Below are 15,508 nucleotides of genomic sequence, written 5' to 3' on the forward strand. Positions count from 1 at the left end.
TCCGATAGACGGGGTATTTTAATGCCATAATGGTGTAAGTTGCTTTTCTTGCATTGTAAATGAAAACAATATTTGTCTAAGATCAACGTACAACTCGATTAAGCAATGAGTACAAGAGAAGTTAGACTACATTAACAAACCATTCCAACCACCATACTCTCTCTCTCTATTGTAGCTTGAATACTTCTGATATGGACTTTGGAGAAACACTAATCATTAATTATTTGAGGTTATTTTTGTTTGAACCATAAGAGCTTCCATTGAATCTTTGTAATGTTTAGTTATTGATATCATGTTAGGATTTTGTGTGTAACAGAACTCGATGATTGGATTTGTATCGTGGCTATGATGATTGGTCTAATATAAGGAGAAATCTTATCGTGGCTAGGCAAGATCCGGATGGCATGGTCATGGACTATGCAACTGTGATTTTGCAGCCATTGTGATTCCCCGATGGCATATCCGAGCCTCTGCAATTGGCATTCGGTTATACTTTTTGCAGGTGCATGTGTTGTTGCTTATCGTACAAGAGGTTAAGAATTGATGTGTATGTCCCTAATTGAGCTTTCGGTTTTATTGTTTGTTGGTTAAATATTTGTTGCCAACTGTTGGTGGCAGTGAAGATGGTGGCAATTGTCTGTTGTGCGGCCAAATGTTATCGTTGTTGGGTTGCAATTTGGAACTGTAGGCGGCCATAATGTAGTGATGTTGGGCGTTTGTGCGTGCTCTATCTCAATGATTATGAAATATGGTTATCTGAAAGGTGTTCGGATCTAGACTCGATGGTTTCCGTTACTAATGAATATAAACTCTTTTTTGGGTGTTAAGGCTATGATGACGGACCTTGGGTCATCTGAGCTGAGCCACATTTTTTTTTTTGCTATGTTTAGGCTTATTCATTATGATTCAGCTTTTAGCTCAATGATGGTGAATGTAGGGTCATCTGAGAGGTGTTCGGATCTTCACTCGATGTTTTTTGCTTTGCTAATGAATGAAAATCCTATTTATTTTGGGTGACAAGGCTATGATGACGGACACTGATCTACTCACGCTTTTATTCGCTTTGATCATCTTTTTGGGCAGTCTTATTTTCTATGTTAATCAACGCGCAATTTGATGGTAATATATACATGGTGCTGAAACATCCAGTTCACATACTAATTGCATTATTTCAAAAGCGCCAACTTGACAGGTTCATCTTAAGTGTTGCTATGTATATTGAGGGAAATCACTCACCTTTGATAGAATATATAGTCATTGCTCTGTATATTGGATTGTTTGGGCTTCTAAATATACTATGTTTCAAGGGTTACATACTTCATTGAATGGTTGCAATGCGGCGGGTCTAAATACCAGTTTACCTTAAAATGACACACCTAACCAATTCCAGCCAATAGCATATGTTTTTCGCATGAATTGAGCCCAAATTAAGTGTTCAACCCCAAATTTAAACAAATTTCCAGCAAACTACGTGGACCTAGTTAATTGTTCTTACTCCTATATACACCTTTCACCTTTTGGTAAATTCTGACCAAAAGGAAAATATTATCTACTTATAAGAAGTTATTAGTCCTAATTAACTCTAAAATATAGAACTCATATGTGAAGAGAATCCATCAATTAATGAAACTGAGGACCTCACACGAATAATACATTATACAAAGACTACTGAATTACCTCTATTTTTGAAGTCTCATATCTCACACAATAAGCTCCACTTGTCTGCAAATTCTGGGTAAATATATTGTATCCTCCTTTATCACCAGCCTCAAGGTCGCATAATAAGTGCAAGAAACACTATCATTGGTTTATCCCTGCAATTCTTCTTGTTCATTGCACCACAGAGAAACAATTTACAAATATTGATTAATGATTCCCAGAACATAACGTTTTCACCCGATATACAAATCCCTTCCAAAATCAAGGGAACAAACAACCGTTCTAGAAGGTTTTCAATATATTATATAATTGTGGGTTAAACAAAATGACAAAACACTTGTTGGCGTGGAAGTACACAAAAGATTTAAGATTTGTGAATCTATTTTTGCAACACTTCATGGTAGTTTGTATACATCTGTTCAGATGTAAACATCTGATTCATTCAGACTTTAGACTGTTTGGTTTCAAACAGAAAAACATCTGAATAGTTAAAATTAGGCCTGAATCATTTAGACTTGTTGTTGCTGAATGGGATAGAGGCTCATTCAGATCTGAATGAACCAAACAGCTCCTAAGTTTGTAACGGTACGTTTACTCAAAGGGTCTTTAAAAAAATAAAATATCAACTACCACTTGGTAATCTAAATCTTAAAAAAAACGAGTAAGAAGTGGTGTTGTACTTCAGAGTATCAAACGGATAGGGGATTTTGAAATTCAATCCATCGGCTTATTTGAGATACGAAACACCACTTAATTGAATCGATTGGGCAAATCTAATATGAGTTAGGATACAATAACACCACCTAGCTAGCTCATGATTAGAAACCCAAAGATTAGCAATTGAGAATATCACTAGTTAATAAAAGATTATATATAGTAAGGACTTTCAATCATAAACACCACTTTTCATTGATTGAGAAATTGGAGTACCTAAAGACCTAAACTTACCACGCCCTAAACTACATGAGAACATGTAAAACAGTTTTTTTTTTATTTACGAAGTTGAAATTACAAGTAATTAATGCGAAAATTAAAATGCAAGAAATAAGCTACTAGTGGTGATGTTGGGCGTGGGAACTTTATGACCCGTCACCCTTCTTCGTTGTTGCTGATCGTTTCTAGGTGTCGTTTGACCTATTTCCTACGGTTAGTAGTTGTTGGGTGGGACAGTGTCAACTCGTTTAACTATTGATTTGATAAACATGATAATTTTAAATATCATAAATATAAATCAAATCACAATCAATTTAAAGAATTGTAAATCGTCACATATTCAAAAACTTAGTAACTATAACTCTATAAGGTAAAGCTTTCCAATACTTTTGCAATATGTAAAATATTTTTATTTTTATTAAATTAAATTGAGCACAAGCTATATAAAAAAATAATAATAATAACTGAGTTGAAGTAAAATGTTACCCCTCCCCCTGTCGTATTTAATTTCCATGCCAGTTTTTTGTAAATTTTATTTATTTGTTTTCTTTTTATTTTTATCTGGTTGGATAGCACTAAGACATTTTTTTTTAATTTTTTTTACTTGTTTTTTTTTAATATTTTTGACGTTTTTTTAATAATTTGCTTTTTATATGTTTGAGTTTTTGATTTGGTTTAATTTTGGGTTTAGAATCGATACTCTACTAACCTAACCAGTAACAACCGAAATTACCTCGATACGCACTTGCAACGAGCGAGTTTTAAGGATGCTATGTGACGAATTTATTCTTGGGATTAGCTCTAGTGTCGTTTCTAGTACCGTCATGAACATAACCGATACCGACCGAATTTGCATTGACTCACCACACATCGAGCGGGTTTTACCTATGCCACGTCATTAAGATATATATTATTTTTCAATTTTTTTTAAATATGATAACTATTGGTACTCGGGCGTTAAATTTATTTGTTGGGTTTTGCTAGGATACCCTCACGAACATACTCGATATCGATCAACTTCGCAACTCGCATCAGCAATGAGCGTGTTTACCAATCAAAAACACGTCATTTTAAATACAATGTTTGTTTTGTCATAAGCTATATGAATATCAATACTTCTCGGCGTTCACTAAATTGTTTTTTTTGGGTTTATTGTTGTTAATGTAACAAAAGTAAACCATACCAACCGGTTTTATTTCCTATATATATATTAAAAGTAGAATAAAAATTAAATATATGAAAATATTATATAATAACTAATTTCACAAAATAGGTTTGAAAAAATATATGAAAGAAAATGGTGAGTGGTCTTACATTTTAGGAGTTGAGGTTGGCGAATGGACGACGTAAATTCGGATGACTTGGAAAATTATTTAGTATTGACCAAATTCTTTGACCAAAAGCTAAATAAAACGAGAAACACGTCACATATCTTCGACTCCACGTTTGATCGACATTTCTACGAAGCCACTTTGTACCATCGAATATGCTTAATAAGAGAACAAACATAGTAGTAGTATTTTTATATATTTTAATTCTTTGAAAGAAAAAAAAAATTGAAAGAAACATTTTACCAAATATGTTAATTACGTGAAACTAGAAATGTTAAAGACAGTAAGGCCACCAGCAATCCAAATAAAACATACATTTAAATTATGATATAAATCAGATTAATAATATATATATATATATGATTTATTTCTTTTGAGAACCTCTTTGAGTTTAAAGAACTCAACGTAACAACTTTTTTTTGAATTTTTTTTACACATGTGTAATACGTAAATGTAAGTAATGTACAAAAAATTACCGTAATTTTTTACACACCGAATCGACTTTTTACACATGTGTAACTAAAGTTTAAACTTGTGTAATCAACAAACATATTTATTCTCTATCCTAATTATTTTTTTAATCAAATTTAATCTCACCCACATATTCTAACTCATTTAATTAAATGTGTGGTCCAAAATTGAGTTCTTAAAATTCTTACAACTCATCAAGTTCTCAAAATATTACCCCTATATATATATATATATAGGTATTGGTTCATTTCAGAAGTTTTTTTACAGCGAGAAGTGCGAGAAGTGATATTAACCAATCATGTATTTTCTTTCTTTTTTTTTAATTTATGTTAAAGGGTAAACAGGTCATATCATATATTTTTTATATTTGGTATGTTTTAATAACCTGTGTATACCTCGTCTTCATCGATCGTCACTTTCAATTTTTGATTTCACAATCCCATATAACTAGGCTTTCAAACCATCATCGCATATCGTGTCTAGATTGATTGTTGAAGATGACGTCCAATTCGTTTGTGATATTCAACAGGCGTATGTTATGCCCAATATTATTCTTCCCTAAATCAGCCCTAAATCTTTATCGGTTCAGGAAAATCAGGTTTTACTTCTCGTTAATCTTTACATCAATTTCGTTTTACCAATCTAATTTCGATTTACCAATGTTTTCAAATTATCTATGAGAATTGAAATTTAATTTATTATGTTTCAACAAAACTAATAGGATGAATTTTCTGGTAACTGATGATGTTTTGATCTTATGATTTATAATTACTTAGCATTTAATGTTTTTTTTCTATTTAATTTTAGTGTTAATTTGGTTCAATGTTTGATGTATTGCAAGATATATATGAATATTTTTTTTATGAAAGATCAAAATCATTATCTTTTACATGCTTAACTGAATATTCAGCCTTAAATGGGTCTTTATTATTATAAAAACTGTTTATTTTCCTTAACCTATCATCTTCACATAATCCTCAGTCAAGCATCAGTTTGTTCCACACCTTCCACACCTTAACCTATCATATTCACATAATTTATCAGCTTTTCTCAAATTATTAGGTGCAATGGACCATGTTTCATCTTCACATAATCCTCAGTCAAGCATCATACCGACTAATAATTACGAAAGTAAGTTTCACATTTTGCTCAATTTATCAACTACACAAATTCACGTTAATCACGCAGTCCAAGTATTAGAAACCACATTTTGCTCACTTTATCAATTTATTTTATATAAAACACAAAACAATATTTGTTTCCTTAACTTTTTATATCGTCGGTATATTTTGGTTTGATTCATTCATTTGTGTGTATGTATGTTCATACAGTTGTATGTAGGGACGCCTCTCTGTGTGTATGTACATTTTCTCAAATGTGTATAGGTTTTTTTTTGTGTATGTATCTTCATACAGTTGTATGTATGGACTCCTCTCTGTGTGTATGTACATTTGCTCAAATGTGTATAGTTTTTTTTGTTGTGTGTATGTATGTTCATACAGTTGTATGTATGGGCTCCTCTCTGTATGTATGTACATTTACTCAAATGTGTATAGTTTTTTTTGTGTGTATGTATGTTCATACAGTTGTATGTATGGACTCCTCTCTGTGTGTATCTACATTTTCTCAAATGCGTAGTTTTTTTTGTATGTATGTTGCCTACAATCTTGTTATACGCGTTTTATTTTGCTAACCAAACATGTTTAAGTTCATTACCCATGAATGAGTTATTCCATTCTCTCTTTCATTACCACATACCAAACACTACCTATGTGTATATCTTTTTACATAAAACTTTTATTAAAACTTTTAGTCTTTTATTTATGTACTTTGTTTTCACAACTAAGGAGTGTTTATGGGTGTTGGTCTTAGCTATCGAAAGGCGAATGTATTTTGACGTGATGAGTTTAGCCAGTAGCCCATTTAAAAGATTTTGTGGTCGTTCAAAAAAGTATGTTAGTTTGTATAGTCTTCACTTTTGCATCATTTTTTAGGTGTTGTTTGTTTTTAAGACCAAAATTGTGTGCAATCTGATTTCATGTCTGCAACTTAAGATGTGGTCTGAAAGTCTGTAATCTAAAAATTAGTTACCTATCGTATATATCACAGTAGATATAAGTCATTTAACGTCTATAACTGCTAAAATAATTGGTGGTGGTGTACGAACTATGAAAGTGGGTGGTGGCAGACAATTGTGGTAGGCGGTGAACGGTGGTGGTGGTGGACAACGGGTGGTGGACGGTGATGGTGGCCGACAGTGGGTGGTGGTGATGAACGGTTGTGGTGGGTATTGGACGGTGGTGTTGGCGGTGATAGACGGTGGTTGTGGCCGACGGGGGTGGTGGTGGGAGGTGGTGGTGGTGGCAGACGGCGGGTGGTGGTGGCGGCGGACGGTGGTGGTGGGTGGTGGTAGTGGACGATGGTTGTGGCTGACGGGGGTGGTGGTGGTGTTGGACATTGGGTGTTGGTAGAATGTTAAGAAGTGTGAAGATGATGGATATTAGCTTATTTTTTAAGACCATAAAAGCAGTTTTTAGATCTTTTTATTTTTTTTAAACAAACTGTCTTTAAAGGCTTATGTCTGCTCTCCCACAGACATAAGCCTCTTGCAGATGTTTGTAGCAAAAACAAACACAACCTTAATCGTCAATGGTATACTTTTTACGTCTTCCATCATATATGCATGTTTTTTTTGTATCTGCAATTCGTTTCTCATGAAATAATGTTTTACAACATATTCTACGACTTGAAGTTGTGTTGGTTATGTTCTGGATGTCGCATAAGTGCGTATGATAGAAAAGAAGTTCCACGATGGGGTAATGGCCGTATGGGAAAAGAGTGTCTCACAACAAAATAACTAATGAGCTCAATTCAACTTATACATCACATAATAAAACTTTTTTAAAAAACACCTTGTATGAAAAAACTTAAAACTTTGCTTTAATATAATATAGTCACACTCAAAACTAAACAAAATAAAAATAACTAGGTAACACCCGACGCGTTGCGCCGGCCGCCGGGCTCGGTTTAGTTTGTTACAATGTTCATACGGTAACGTCATTCATTCTAACCAAAAGAGAAACTAACAAAATAAAGTCGTGATATGCCCAAAAGAATATAAGACGTATTATATCAATAATCAATTAAAAATGATAACTTTACGTTATTCATCCTGCAAATGACTTGATACCATTGTCTGTCACATATATGCAATTTATTTTACAGTGCAGGTTTTATTGCCTTTGTTTTATAGTTTGCTAAAGAAACCATTTTTGTAATATGAATAATATTTTGACGTTCAAACAAACGTGAATTGTATATTAACGTACAAAAATAATCTCCACTACGGTACGATCTTCATCCCCGCCAAGCCGTCATAGAATATCCGAGAGCTCTTGTAAATAACTTTAATTGATTCCACCATTGCAACGCTGCCAAACTACAATCGTCACACCAAAAGGCTGTAGTCGAAACCCTTAGCCATTAATACCTAAAATGATAAACCCTTAGTCAGACTACCCTTGGCGAGATCGCCACCTATCTTCACCCTCCTCACTAGCCTAACTACATAGCTGATTACCTACTACTTGTTCAGCGACATAAACATGTATTTGTTTATGAAGCTCATAAGGTTGTACCAAGGTTCCAAACATTATACACAAATTACAAGGCTATATTGTATTTATCAAAACAACAATGGACTGAAGTTGCAAATATATAAAATTTATTGTAGAGACGGTCTCTCCAACGCATAAATGGTTGGGAGTTCACGTTCTCATCATCTTTAGTAAAATCAAGGCCACCACGAAGACATTCATAACAAGCTCTACCGTAGTTTTTAGCGGATAACCCCAATTTAGGTTTAATAGTACATCCCAACAGGGGACGACCATACTTGTTCAATTTATCCATCTCAACTTGGATACTGTGAGGCGGACCGTCGAAAGTTTTAACATACGCAGTAAGAATTCGCAAATCTTCCAGACGTAGAGCACCATGGCTTTTAACCCAAATACATTAACTACAATGGAAGTAAACATGTTAGTTTTGCTTAATACATAGTATAATATAAGGGGAGGTAAATGACATGTCAAGAAGTGGACCAGTCTCTAAGTGGATGCCAATAGGGTAAATTTGGTATCAACATAGAGATTTTTTTAAGTTGAGATTAATGTCGGTTAAGAAGTCAAAGTTTGAATTATTAAAATCCAATATATTCATGGATTATATTGAAAAACGGTGGCGTCGGAATAAGGCATAGTCAGGAAACTGATTTGACGAAAAAAATATGTTTCGTTGCAAATATATATATATATATATATATATATATATATATAATAAACAAATAAATAAAAAATATAATAAATTTCTTAAAAACATGTTGAAAATCTAACAACTCCCATTAACTTATATGAGCTGTTAAACTCTCTTATTCATAAGCCGGAACAGGAAGATGGCGAGTGTCTAACAATCGGGATGGAGTTGGATGGTCACTAAAACATGGATTATAAATGAAAAATAATAGGGGGAGTTGGTCTACGGTTAACTGATTTATAATTAACTCACTATAACTTTCAAAACTGATTAATCAGAACTGCCATAGCATATCGGTATACCTCTACCACATCTTGATTATAGTTATGATTGTAAACCAAAAGTCTCAAAACCGACTCATACTGTCATACACACCCATAGTTTTACGGTTGTCATTTTTTGTACTTACTTAAGTTTTTTATATCATAATCTCCCACTTTCCATTGTTAGAAAGCACCGGGTTTTCCAAGATAAGTCACCACCGAAAGTCAACTTTTTAAGCTACCTTAACAACAACCTAACAAACAGAATCACACACAACTCCTACAGCTACTACTACATAAATCCCTAAATTCTAGGGTTCATACTCCACCCCCAAATCAATCCCAAATCAACCATCTTTCTCAATCTTTTCAATCTCCTGAACAAAACCCAGTTCTTTAAACTCTGAATCGGATCCCATCATGGACCGAATCAGCCGATTACCCGACGACGTCATCTGTCACATATTATCCTTCCTCCCAACCAAACACGCTGTTGCAACTTCAATTCTTTCCTCAAGATGGATCAATTTATGGTCTTTCCTTTCAGTTATTGATCTTGATGATACCCTTTACTTCAACCCATCCAGAAGACACCCAAATTCACCTCTTTTTGTTAACTTTTTAGACAGGCTTTTGTCCCATAATCAATCACAAACCATTACTAACTTCAAGCTTCATATCCATGATTCACATGGACATACTTTATCCAGGATCAATCGGTTGATTCATAATGTTGTCACCAAACACGTCGTCGAAATCGATTTGGGTATTTTCTTTAGTTTCCATACTGATGATGACTGTTTAAAGATTCCGAACAGCGGGTCTTTGAAAGTGGTGAAAATTAGATGTGAGGATGGGTTAAAGATGCCGGCTTTTGCGGGTTGTTTTCCGGGTCTTCGCGTGTTTGACGTCAAGGTTTCGCTTGTTAAGTCGGGCGATGAATTGCTTACAAATCTGTTTCCTCGTTTACCTGCTCTTGAGAAGCTGTGTCTTGTTGGGGACTTGACCGATTGCTCGGGGGAAATTTATGTTAATGTTGGTGGGGTCGGGTTGAAACGGTTGGAATTGGAGTTGAATATTGATAATTACGATGATTGTGACGCGATGGTGGTTATTGATGCGCCGAGGTTAGAGTACCTTAGGCTTCAAGACGGGTTTATGGCTTCGTATATGGTGAAAAACAAGCCTGCGATAAGTGAGGTTCGGCTTGATGTCGGGGAATATGATGAGGAGTTTGTTGAGTTTTTGGAGGAGGTGGGCCATGTACGACTGCCTCGGTTCAATGAGCTTTTGCAGGGTTTGGTTAATGCTAAGTTTATATCGGTTGCTGCAAGTACTCTAAAGGTTAGTCCTTATTTGGATGATGTAGGTAGGGTAGTAAACGAGTCAAGCCGAGCCAGTTGGGCTCGAGCTCGAACTTAGTCGAGTTGGCTTGGGCTCGGCTTGTAAAAGCTCAAGTCAACGCGTTAAACTTTTTTAAAAATTTTCACACATAATACATAATTTATAAACTAGAAAATTTACATAACATTGTATGCATTTCCTTTTTTTATTTTTTAATTTATTTTAAGATTAAGAGGCACATTTAACATATTATACTTATTATTAAAATTTGGGGTTTAATTTAAATGAGCGGGCCACAAACTGAGCCAACTTTGGCTCATTTACAAACCTAGTCGGCTCAGCTTGGCTCGTTTACAAACGAGCTTTTTCAAGCGAGGTGCGACCTTTTTGAACACTGTTAGATGGAGGTAAAATTTAATCAAACAGTATGCAAGTTTACTAGTGTTCAACTAAAGTCGATCATCATTCATTAGATGGTCTGATTCTATGTAATTTTGTGTTTAAAATTTTTAAAATAAAGTGAGGGAAATGAAACAATATAAAACTTATGTGAATTTTGGTTGCGAATAAGTGATGGTTGAAATAGGAGGTAATAGAAGGGAAAATTCACTAATAATAACAAATTGTCATTTGCTTTGCTTAATATTCAGATTTATAACACTTTTGAATACGTTATATAGCATGGTAACTACTAGGGATGGCAAATGGGTTGGGTTGGGTCGAAACGGGTCATGGGTCGGGACGGGGTAGGGTCGGAATGAACTAACTACTGATTAAATTTGAGTGACTTAAGAAAAACAAAAAAACTTTTGAGTGAGTTTAATGGGACAATTGGGAAACTTGGTTACTATTGTACAAAGATGCTAATAGCCCGAACTTTCAAGAATTATATTTGATAAGTTGATTATGATTGTTGAAGGTTGTTTTTTCACAAAGATGGAACCTGCCCGTGTTGCCTTCTTTGACAAAACTAGAACTAGACGTGCACACTAGTAGTTGGATGCTGCTGTTATACTGGCTTGAAAGCTGCCCGAACTTAACGGTTCTCTCTTTGATCATAAAGGTGAGCTTCAAAATACTTAAAATTTTTGTTCCTTTCATCCGGTCCCATGAAACACAAGCTAGTTTCATCACAATTCGTTGAGAGTCTGACTAAAGTCAACGAAATTTATGCATCTTGTGATCATTCAGTTACTAGTAATGATACATGTGACTAAATTATTTACGAGTAATGATTATGGCATGAGAACCTGTGTCGCATTAACGAGTCGTGTCAGAAATGGTGAGTTTTCGCTTGGTATATAGTCAAACCAGTTTATATTGACTTATGTGTTGACCAGGAAAAACCTATAGATGACCTTGACATGCTAGAGGAACTCGAGTTGACCGGGCCAGATGCTGTGCCATTGTGCTTATTATCACGCGTTAAGGAGATTGAGATTACAAGGCTCGGGAGAGTGGACGAGGAAGAAATGTTGAAGTATCTTTTGGATAATGCAAAAGTTTTAGACAAATTTACGGTCAATTCTCGCATGTATATTAAAGATGGTATTCTACAATAACTCTGGAGAAGTTCTATGTGGATCTGTAAATGTAAGGGAATAACAGTCTACACCGTGTCAAGTTGGTCTTTTTTTTTCTTCTTTTTTTTGCCTTTTTAATGCTTGTGGATAGTTGTAATTGTAATATAAAGCGGATTAAAGATTCACTGAGTTTGATCTCGATTTAACATTTCATTAAACCGAATTGGCGAAAACTCGTTTGTTTTTATTTGTTTGATGGTTTGGTATGAGTTTCAAGCATACTGATAGAGGTGGTAAAAAAAAACCTGGTCTGAAACCGGACCCGTGTGTACAAACCAGGTATCGGTTCCTCAGAAAAATCGTACACGGACCCGTCAATACATTACTGACTCTACCTCTACCCGGACCCGGCCCGGCCAAAACCCGATTAAAATCCGGTCAAATACCCGATTATACTCTGAACCAATTCCTACCCCACCTGTTCTTGACTTTTAATTGACCAAACCTAGAAGTGGCTCCTGAAAACACCCGATTTGTGCACCTCTGCCTACTATTAACAGTGCAACGAGCCAAGCCGCTCACGAGCTCCTCGAAATTGGCTAGTGAAGAAACTTGATCGAACCGAGTTTAAACAAGCCCGAGCTCCTCAAAATTGGCTCGTAAAAAGCTTGATCGGGTCGAGCCTGAGCAGACCTTAAAAGTAGCTCATTCAATAAACAAGCTTGAGCCTGATCTTCACTTAACGAGCTCGAGCCGGCTCGCGAGTCTAAATGAACCTGTCATTAATATAATTATTTATAATATATATACATATATATATATATATATATTTAATAACTATTAGTTAATATATAAACGCCCTGTTTGCGGTGCGCCCATATAATGTATTATGTGTGAACCCTCGGGTGGGCTAAAGTGAAATCGCACTAATTTTGACGTCATTTTATTAATCTCGTGAAAATAACGTTAAAAGTGGCGGAAGGTTAATCTGACATCTTCTGGTGGCGTTGATAGCCGAAAGACAATGGTAACTAGTACATGCACCAATCGACCGATGTCCCGATGGTTGAGTGTTATGTGCCTTATGTTCAAGGCTTGATGCAAAACTACTATCGAGCCGGGGGTCTCACCGGAAGCAGCCTCTCTATTTCTACGGGGTAGAGGTAAGGTTGTCTACATCTTACCCTCCTCAAACCTTATCATAGCTTTGCTATTGGTATGATTTACTAAGTATGATAACAACGATTAGTTAATGTATAATAAACATTAACTAACTATATATTTGTTATATATATAAAATTATAACTGAAAAAAATATAAAAATAATTATAAAAATATAAAAATAATTTAAAAGATAGCACACAAGCCAAACTCCAGCTTGAAAGCCGGTCATGAGCCGAGCTCGAGCTTTAGAAATAGAGATCGAAACAAGTCAAGTTGAGTTCGAGGTAACTTAAACGAATCTCGAGCTCTGCTCGGCTTGGTTTGCACCCCTTTGATATAACATATTAACATTTGGCCCAAGTTGTTGATTGTTTCTTCCTCACCTCTCAAACATTCATTCAACTCGAATTCAATTCAATTCAATTTCAGTTCCTGTAGAGAGAGAGAGAGAGAAACCGATATGGGTACTCAGTCAGCACACTCGCTAGCTTTCCGTGTGATGCGACTATGCCGGCCAACCTTCCACGTGGAAACCCCACTCCGATTCGACCTCTCCGATCTCATTGTCGGCGAGGATCTACTCCACGATCCATCCGCAGCACCTCAACTCCGACGCCTGCTTCAGACTCAAACCGAGTCAGCCACTGATCTCACCTACACTAACCGCTTCCTTCTTCGTGATGGTGATGATCTCTCCGATGCCATGGGCCTCTCCGGTATGCTTGTTCTCCCTCAGTCCTTCGGGTAAGTAACATTAACCACAACCAATTAGTTTGTTTAACACTTTCATTTTGATTGGTATTGTGTTGCTACTGGTTATTAATTAGCTTGATTTGATAGGTTATATGTTGCTAATTTAACACTGGTTAATAGTTAGTTAGTTAGGTTATATCATATCTGTTGCTGCAAATTTGACACTTTAATTTCATAGGTATTATGCTGCTAATTTAACACTTAAATTTAATAGGTTGTATGTGGCTAGTTTGCTAATTTAACACTTTAATTTGAGAGGCATTGTGTGCTGATGTACCACCAGTTTCGATTAGGTTCATTTCATTTGGTTATATGTTGCTAATGTAACGCCTTAATTTGGTAGGTTAATTATATGTTGCTAATTTGACACTTTAATTTTATAGGTATTGTGTTGCTACTGGTTATCAATTAGGTTCATTTGATAGGTTATATGTTGCTAATTTGACACTTTTATACGGTAGCTTAAATATATGTTTTTAATTTGACACTTTAATTTTATAGGTCTTATGTTTCTAGTTTAACACTTTAATCCGATAGGCATTATGTTGCTAGTTTTTAACACTTTTATTTGATAGGTTCTTATGTTGCTTATTTAACACTTAAGTTTAATAGGTTATATGTTGCTAATTTGACACTTTAATTTGGTAGGCTATATGTTGCTAGATTAACAGTTTAATTTGATAGGCATTATGTTGGTATAGACAAGTTATCGAAAGATGATCGTTTAAGTGTAGCGAAAAAATTGGGCGTTTCTCATCACAACTGTTTTTCGTAGCAGAAGTCTTTACGGGTTGAACAGGAAACTATGTTGGTTTAGCATAAACAGTTCGAGGTTTACAAATAAGCTTTTCCGGAGAATTAGATGGTCTTTCCGAACAAGCCTTTTATTTGGTAGGTGGCATTGATAAAGCTAAGGCGAAGACTATCAACTTAGAAACGGAGAGTAATTTGAAAGAACTCTTAACACTTAAATCTGATTGGTATTATGTTGCTTATCTAACAACGGTTGTCTGTTTGCTTATGAGTTATAGTTTTAGTTTCATGAACGAACATTTGATTTTTGACCTTTTGTACATATTTAAGACCTAGGATTCTGAATCATGGTGCTTCAATTTCAGTTTAGGGGATGTTTGGATGTGTTTTCAAAGTGTTGATGATTAGGTATATAGATTTTAGATACCGAGTAATCAAAATCAACAGATGACAAGTTGTGATTAGGAAATAGGAACTGATGTAGGAGATGTGTGTGGATGGATTTTGCCTCTTCTAGTTGTAATAATCACTTTTGATGGTGTTATTACGAAGCAAATATGCAATTTTAATAAAGTAACAAATTATACAAGTTTAAATAATTACTGTTTGACCTCTAAATATTCACATAATCACAAGCATAAATGTGTTAACCAAACACTAGAAATTAATTTTGTTACTTGATAATTCTTTAAAAAATACGATAGTTACTTTCAAACACATGGTGTCAAGCTTTTGTTGCTTTAAAGAGCTTGTATGGACTTGAAATTGGAAAATTCTTTTAGTGATTCTTAAACTTTGTACACTTGGTTTTTTTTGGTTATTGTATAGTTCTATAAGATTGGATGTCTGATATTGAAATTTGGTTTTTATATGTATGTGTAGTGCCATATATCTTGGAGAAACATTCTGCAGTTATATAAGCATCAACACAGCTCCAGTTTTGAAGTGAGAGACATTATAATTAAGGTGAGGTTCCTCTTTAAAACCAGTAAAATGTATT

The 15,508-nt window shown here is 34.9% G+C and overlaps 1 protein-coding gene across 1 annotated transcript; it reads left to right on the top strand.

The window, feature by feature from the left end:
* The first annotated feature begins 9,138 nt into the window (after nt 1–9,138).
* Nucleotides 9,139–12,077, top strand: LOC143614072 (F-box/FBD/LRR-repeat protein At1g16930-like). Its single transcript, XM_077087611.1, has 3 exons — nt 9,139–10,315; nt 11,235–11,378; nt 11,656–12,077. The coding sequence occupies exons 1-3, from the start codon at nt 9,392–9,394 to the stop codon at nt 11,875–11,877; spliced, it is 1,290 nt and encodes a 429-aa protein (XP_076943726.1). The 5' UTR covers nt 9,139–9,391; the 3' UTR covers nt 11,878–12,077.
* The last annotated feature ends 3,431 nt before the right edge of the window (nt 12,078–15,508 follow it).

The sequence above is a fragment of the Bidens hawaiensis genome, unplaced genomic scaffold (genome assembly GCF_021521415.1).
Source record: "Bidens hawaiensis isolate Kalapana, Puna unplaced genomic scaffold, B.hawaiensis_p1.1 tig00038981_1, whole genome shotgun sequence".
Lineage (NCBI taxonomy): Eukaryota > Viridiplantae > Streptophyta > Magnoliopsida > Asterales > Asteraceae > Bidens > Bidens hawaiensis.